Source organism: Eurypyga helias, unplaced genomic scaffold (assembly GCF_000690775.1).
Source record: "Eurypyga helias isolate BGI_N326 unplaced genomic scaffold, ASM69077v1 scaffold40060, whole genome shotgun sequence".
Taxonomy (NCBI): domain Eukaryota; kingdom Metazoa; phylum Chordata; class Aves; order Eurypygiformes; family Eurypygidae; genus Eurypyga; species Eurypyga helias.
Window position 1 is genome coordinate 14,891 of NW_010227085.1, and position 8,150 is coordinate 23,040.

At 36.2% G+C, this 8,150-nt stretch overlaps 1 protein-coding gene across 1 annotated transcript; it reads right to left on the reverse strand.

Annotated features, from left to right (window-relative positions):
- Positions 1-1,481: 1,481 nt before the first annotated feature.
- ABCD3 (ATP-binding cassette, sub-family D (ALD), member 3) lies at positions 1,482-7,497 on the reverse strand. The gene is made up of 10 exons (XM_010155243.1): positions 7,411-7,497; positions 7,262-7,334; positions 6,163-6,226; positions 5,700-5,777; positions 5,543-5,608; positions 5,351-5,440; positions 5,008-5,127; positions 4,470-4,574; positions 3,118-3,174; positions 1,482-2,381 (listed from the first exon to the last, which is right to left on the reverse strand). The coding sequence occupies exons 1-10, from the start codon at positions 7,472-7,474 to the stop codon at positions 2,304-2,306; spliced, it is 795 nt and encodes a 264-aa protein (XP_010153545.1). The 5' UTR covers positions 7,475-7,497; the 3' UTR covers positions 1,482-2,303.
- Between the last annotated feature and the right edge of the window lie 653 nt (positions 7,498-8,150).

The following is an 8,150-nucleotide window of genomic DNA, read 5'->3' on the forward strand; positions in this document are numbered from 1 at the left end:
GAGGTGCTATATGTGTGTGCTGTGTGTGGTTTTCTTGTCAGTGTTAAAAATACATCAATGTATCCCAAGTTCACTACTCCACTGCAAAGTTTCTCCAGAAGTAATGAGGATAACAGCAACTTTATAGTTTTAGAGATTTTTTCCTCTTTGTCTCTCTAAAAGGCTACTAAAACATCCCTCCCAAGAGAAGTTGCATTTGTGCTGAGAACTTACACGCACACAGTAAAAGCAAAGCTCCCAGGCATCCCTATTTTCATGGTTACAATTAAAAAAAAGCATACTACCTCACATCCAGCATGCTGCTACCCACAACATTATGCCTGATGTGAGAATCTGGGTGAACAGGAAAGAATTAGTCAAATGAGAGATCTATTTGCCTTCTTGTGGACCAAGCATAACAATTTATTCTGGTACCTTATTCTCTCCAATACACTACACTTCAGAGAGGCTTTTCCTGATTTCGTTGATGCATTATACTATGAACTGTGGTCACTGGATTCTTATACCAGGAGAGCTGTTCGCGTTTTGAGTACTATGACAGAACAGTAGTACTGACAGGTACAGGCAAGAACCAGGATAAAAGGAAAAGTATTAGCAGGTAGCAACTTCAACATGAAAGATGACAACTAATCAAACCAGGTAAAAGCTAACAGGCAGCAGTGCATCCAAGCACATATCCATTTTATAAAACGTTGGGTTTGTTTTAAATATAAACCCTTGATAAAAGATGCACAGAGAACAGATGTATTGCATATTTTATGCATGCCTTCATGTACTGCATTCCTGTATCTTATATGGAATGCTAAAAAACTACTAGACCTTCACTGTAAAGCAGGTATTTGTAAATTTTTGCTTTGAATAGCTGTTTAGGCTTCAGTTTGAGTTACACCTTCCCTCATCACAAAAATCACCTTGCTGCATTTACGTTTGCCAAAGTCACATGGCAACCAAAGTAATCACTGGTATGGAAAAAATGGTTACAGTAAACTATTTAAAGCGTTTGGTTTCTTCAAAGGGATTTGGCAGTTGGAACAAGAAAACCAGCAGGAACTAGAGATCCTTAAACGACAGCAAGAATCACAGGTGAATAATTTATTATCAGCAATCAGGAAACCTCATGACAAGTAAGAGAATAAACATGAAGGATGAAAGCATCACTTTCTGCTTCACAGCCTAGAAGGCCAAACAGGAAGTACCATTATCACTTACTTTCAAACTCAGATCTGAAAAGCAGCTAAAACCATGAGGAGATCGGATTTTTTTGAAGAGGAAGAAAAGGAGGAATTTGGGAAAGCAACTGCTGTTATTACAAGACTGAACACACAGAAGACAGTCTGCTATTTCAGATACTAACATTTTTGAGTCCATTCTAACCACTACTGATTTCAAGAGCAGAATGATTTGACCCACATTCTTTTTTGGTTTTTACTTATGGGAGCCATTCATTTCTTCTGAGCTGAAAACATGCACAAGACTGTTTGATACAAGGAACATCACCAGTTGTTGGGGTTTTTTTCCCCCTTTGGTCAGTTCTTTCCTCCCTCAACCTTCCCTCAACTCCCCATTACCATAGTATTTCTCTGACAGAAAAAGGGCAGCTAGGGTGGGGGATGGATGAAACTCTTGCTACACTGGGAAAGAATGAGATTGCTGAGCAGCAGCAAATTGCATGGACAGACAGACAATAAAGAGAATCCAAGACCTAGCAAAGAACAAGCTTATTTTTTTTAGCAGAAGGAATTAGTTTTGTCTTTTAGGTTCAGTCCATCCTTTATCAGCAAGGGCGTATTGGCTACAACACAACGCTTGGTCAAGGAAAAGGCTCTTTCATTTAACAGGGCACAGATCTGAAGATGGGAGATAGTCCTGCACCGTGTGAGATAACTCAGCAATATGCATAGAACAGAGCAAAGATCCAAGACTGCTTTACAGGAACAAGAGAGGTAGCAACCCTAATTTTAACAGGGCTTTTCACTGAAGGGAAAGAAGGTCTACAAAAGTCAAATCAGCTGATTTCAAATGGTTCGCATCCCAGGATGAATCAAGTTACACTGATTTAAGCCCAATTTAATTTAGGCAGGTTTTTAAACCACAAGAATAAGGACATTCTTAGTACTTATCAATAATTAAACCAACATATACACAATTAGCAGTATCCTACACAATAGTAAACGCTTAACAGCTTGTTTTAGGTTATCCTAGTTAATTTGTTTAAAAAACAAGCTGAGTAGTTTTTTTGTACAATGTCTTCTATTCTACACACTTCCTCTTATCATCAGACTCTGTAGCAGTTCAGTCCATGACTAAGATCCAAATTCAACTGTGTCTTCAGTTATTTTCTTGAACTCGTAGTTTCCTCTGCCATCCATATGTAAGTAAAACTGAAATCAAAGAACACTTTATTAACCACCTAAAAATTACCAGGTGTATAAATGCCTAAATAAATGATATTTTGAAGTGGTTTTAATGCAAAATGTTAAAACTCAGCTTGTCAGAGGGTAAGCTTCTCTCACCTCACATTTCATTAAATTCAATTGCCTCTGGAAAAAAGGTAAACCTTTTCCATATGAACCATCAGTCTGCTAATGGTCACATCTAGATTTAACACTGCTATCTCAGGTTTTGTGACAATTTACTTAAGGTACACATTCATCCCTGTGTATTAATTCAGTATTTCCTCCCACACACACAAAGTAACAACAATAGTAAAATCTTAGTTTGGAAGAAACTAAGTCTATGTATTAGAGATGAAGTTCTTTTTAATGTGTAGGTAGGTATAAAAGCAAAAACTCCATGCTGGTCACTGGATTCTGCTTCAAGGGGTTTTTTTTAGGCTAAGAAAGAAGACTATCTAGTGAGCCTTTCATATTTCTGAGGCTACTTTCACTAAAACATGTAAGGATTTTTGGTTACTTTACCCTTTGTAACTAGAAGCATAAGAATATTTCAAATAGTGCAACTGGATTATGAACGTAAAACCTTTTTAAAAAAAACAGAATATGATCCATTAGGATATAAAATAAGAACACCCTGAATTATAAAGTCAATTCAATAAGAGTCAAACAACAAAACCCCTACCACCTACAGATATCCTTAGCAAAAGCAAAGATTACATACATCGTGATGTTTCCAGAGTGACTTTCTGTGGGAGACAGTGAAGAGAGTGATGCCAACCTACACGAAGAAAATACACACAACAAAGCAGTTAATTTTTCTCATGGTTAGGTGTTACTTATTTTTCAGCATGATATCAGCTGAAGAAGCTTAAATTCATAAACACAAACTTCCAGACTATTATTAACAGTATACATCTATAGCCTTAATACCGTATTTTTGCAGTCAAAAAATTAAGAAAGATAAAACCCTCCTGCTTTTGTGATTTCACCATTCTTTTGCTCCTAATGATCTAATACGTAGAATGAACTGGGCAAAGGAGGTAAGGTAGGAGACAAGTAAAATAACAAACCTAGAGATTAAAAGTAGTCTTGTAAAAACAACCCCAAAACCACAAATGCTATTAATGAATTATAAACTTAAAGTGACAATTTGAAGGTGAATAATTTTTCTTTGCTTCTTTGCAACGCAGTTAATTATGCATCTCTAACAGCAGCACCAATTAAAGGACAAAATTACTCCGATGATAAAACACTTTTTCCTTCTGTAAAGACAGCTTAATCAGAAATTCCATTTTTCAGTAACATGCATTAACCACTTGGCAACAGTAACTCTGAACCACCAGTACAAATGAACATGCAAGTTAACAGAACAAGAAGTACATGCAAAACAGACTTCGAAAACTGTCAGGGTATGGATATTAACATGGTAAAACTAGTTCAAGTGCCCATTTTTCTGCAGTGTCCTCATCTAGTGTCAATTTGCTACTACGGAAGGCTCCTTCAATTCCCACTTTAAGTTTCAAGCACGTATTTCAGTGGATGCAGTGGATCTTTCCCAGGCTAGGGGTGTGAAATTGAGTCTTACTGATATTTCACATGGCACTATGTAGAATCTGAAATGGTGAGTAAAAGAGGGAAAGCTAAAAGAAAACTGTATTTAATGTAATGTTTTCCTAGGGTGCATAGCTTTTCATATCTCAAAATAGATAGAAATATTAACTTCTAGCCTTTCACTTCTGCTGCCCTTGACAAAAGAAACCTCTCAAACAACAACAAAAAAAGAATAAAATTTTAGATTATTTGATCTTCACCTGACAATCTAAGAGTTCACCTGGAAAAGTAAGGTTACTTAGCAATTACTACGAGTTCTCTAATATACAGAGGCCACAAGTACATCTAAATTATCTTAAGACTACAAAGCAATTACTGAATTCTAGTGTACATAAAGGGTCCTTGCACACCCTTCTAAGTTTTATTTTTAATATAAACTAGACATAAGGAAGAATGTACCTTGCATCACCTTAAGCGTTCCTAGAACTATATCTCTGTATGTTAAGAAGAAAAAGAGCTTACCTTTCGGCAGTGGCTGTAAATGTACCCTTCTACATCAACGCTAACAGCACTGGTGCACTCATCCAGAATTGCAAACTGGGGTTTATGGTAGAATAACCTTGCCATCTGCAATGCAAACCAAAAAGCTACTGTGGATACAGAACTACAACCAATAATGCAGTGTCAGAAGTTAAACTAAGAATTAAGTGTCCAAAAATTTACTGTGGCAAGTGAATTTCTTTGAAGTTGGCACCCACTGAAGCCTGAAAAACCTGAGAGCTGTATGTTATCTTTATTTTTTTTCCCCAAAAAATTATTTTAGAATATCTGTTTATATAATCAAAGTGTAAGATGTTGTAAAAGGTCAACGTTTTCTATTGAATTTTGATTACAATGAACGCTATTTTAGGTTGTTTTCTCAGTATTCAGGTATTTCACATTCTGGGAGTTTCTTCTAAGTAAAAAATTAATATATAGTAAACAAAAACCGCTTACAATTCAGATTACATTTTTGACCTACATCCTGTATTGGTTAAGTATTTATGCTTTTGTGACATACTGCCATTCTCTGCTTTTCTCCCCCGCTGAGTACATCCATCCAGTCCTGAACACTATCCCAGCCTCCTTCACGTTCCAAGATTTGACCCAGCTGGACATTATCTAAGTACTCCTTCAGCACCTTTTAATGAAACAGGAATGACAAATAGAGCTTAAGTGAACTTAAAAGTAGTAATTGGAAAAGGTTATAAAGGGTTATACTATCATACTGGTGTACTATCAACGCTGATAAATACTAAAACCAAACAAAATGGAGTGGTTTTAATAGCAGTTTCACTGTTTTTAAAACTGAAGCATTACTCATCTTAAACAAGGCAAAGGGTTAATGAACTAATTATCAATACCTGGTCAGAAATCCCTTTCTTTCTCTGATCTTCTAAAGTATCTGGATATATAACTTGATCTCTGAGTGTTCCGAGAGTCATATATGGTCTCTGAGATACAATTAGAAACAAAAAGGTATGTCAAATATTCCTAAACATAGTCAGAGTGGGAATAGAGAGAACACTACTGTCAATCAAAGTACTTTGCCTCACCTGGGGAACATAAAACAACTTTCCTCTTACAGGTTTTGTTAAACGCCCACCAAACAAAGGCCACAACTGCAACAAGAATAAGGTTTAAACTTGACCAAAAATGTCCAATTACAACAATTCTTTGGATCCTCCCCCATTTGTTTAACAGTTCCCTTACCTCACCAAGGACACGAAAAAGTGAGCTCTTCCCACACCCATTCGGCCCACAAATAAGAACGTTTGCACCAGATCGAACCTAAAAATGCAAAGCCACCACATTAAAAGGGTAGTGAGGAAACACCGTTGAAAACTTCTCCAAACAATAAGAAAAGCTTGTAAGCTTGTGTAAAACACTTTATGATATTACAGTGAGGAATTTTCACCAATAATTAACTTTTTTCCAACTAGATAAGCACCAACTGCAGCTGGAAGAAAACACTCTTATAACAAACATTTTTTTGAAATTAGCTTATTGCCTTTTTTAACCAAAGCAGCAATCAATTTTGTTCAGAATTACGCATACCATATAAGCACCTCCCTATTTTCGCTTGCACTTTTTTAATAAATCAGATTACCTCTGAAATCATCATCTTCACTTCAAAATTTTTTTAATATAATTTTCTATGATATTAAAATCTTACCTCAAAGTTAAGGTCTTGAATCAAAACATCTCCATTAGGTGTCACCAATGGAACATGATCAAACCTATTTGTAGTGCAACAATAAAAAACAAAACAAAACCAGAACAGTTACCTAAAAGCAGCTAACACTGCATACTTACTTAGAGATTTAAGAAATAGGACAAGACTTCAGCAGTACTTGATTCAGTACAATGTCCTAGTTTCCAACTATTAACAGCTAAGGAAGACCTGGAACCAAAAACGGCACCTTATCATTTAACAAACACCTACAAATATTTTTTTCCTTTCACATATTTGTTTTCTTCTAAGCCTTGGGTCTCCAAAACTTCTTGTGGATATAAACCTACATCTAAGGATGCACTTCATTTTAAACCTGCTAGTGGAAGTGTATTCCATTAGTTCTAGGACACACAATGAATGACTTCTCTGCTCACCTCCCCCTTGTCTTTTCTTTTAATATAATAAAAATACACATACCATCTCTTTCTCCTTTCCCCCCACCTTTCCCCTCTACTCTGCTATCTGCTTTCCATATTGAGGAGACTGAGGCTATTTAATCTCTTAACTGGCTTTACTTTATGCTACAAAGTAATACTACTATGTCAATATGATGTTCCACAGACTGCAAAGAACAAAGGAATTGATTGCTACTTGAGCATATCAATGAACTATCCAAGCAAAGAGAAATAGGAGCACATATATTGAAACTGAACACAGGTTTGCCCGTCATTTTTAACACTGAATTGAAATAAAGTCCATAACTAACATATTTCTAAGAAAAAGAAAATGTAACAAAGTGTTAACAAAATGGTCTGGGAAGTCACATTCCAAAGGACAGCAGGAAATGTTACCAAAAAGGCTAAGTACAGACAGCATCCCACATCTTCTGCTAACATGAGAGAACAAGGATTGACTTGCAGAACAGACATGCTGAGTAGTGTGAGTGAGGTGGAATTATTTATAAATAAAGCTATAGTACAACAGGAACTGCATATTGTGACAATGTGTATTAAAACCTCCATTAATAGTGGTAGAGAGAAAGACTGAAAAGCCAGAACACGTTAAAAATATTGAAGATGTGGAAACTTTGTAAACATACTTGATAAGGTTGTCAGTGTTGATAATTTCTCCAGATCCAGGTATCAAAGGCAAGGCTTGCTTTTTATCTGCATCTTAAATTAAGAAAAAAGTATTAGAGACTGGAACACTACACAAAGATGTACATATTGCATATTATGTCACATCTACCTTTTTCTTGCGATACCATAGTACGCTGATATTTGCCACTGTTCAAGTCCTTCAGAACCTGCATTAATTCTGTAATTCGAGCTGTGAAACTAGAAAAACACATATATTAAAAGAAATGAGCTACAAGAAATTAATCTTTAGAAGTTTTATAAATCCATAGAAGCTCTAATGAATATTCTGTTAAACTGCCCAAGTGACAAAGTTATTCAACCCAACATAGAAATAGAATGTTTACATTTTAGAGTTGCACTGAGGTTGTCCAATATTCACAATTATTTACAAGAACCTTTTCCTGTAAACAATCAAATACTTGATAACTTTTTAAGATATAAAAAAATAGTTTGGTTAATAATCAACACATAATTGGTATCTGAACATTTGACAATATCTTTTTAATTAAACATTCAAACTGTATGCTGCTACTATTCACAGCATCATAGAATGGTCGGGGTTGGAAGGGACCTTCAGAGATCCTCTAGTCCAACCCTCCCGCCAAAGCAGGTTCATCTAGAGCAGGCTAGACAGGAACACATCCAGATGGGTTTTGAATATCTCCAGAGTAGGAGACACTGCCACCTCTCTGGGCAGCCCATTCCAGTGGTCTGGAATCCTCAAAGTAATGAAGGGTTTCCTCATGCTGAGTTGGAATTTCCAACATTCCAGTTTGTGCCCGTTGCTCCTTGTCCTGTTGCTGGGCACCACTGAAGAGATTCTGGCCTCATCCTCTTGACACCCCCCCC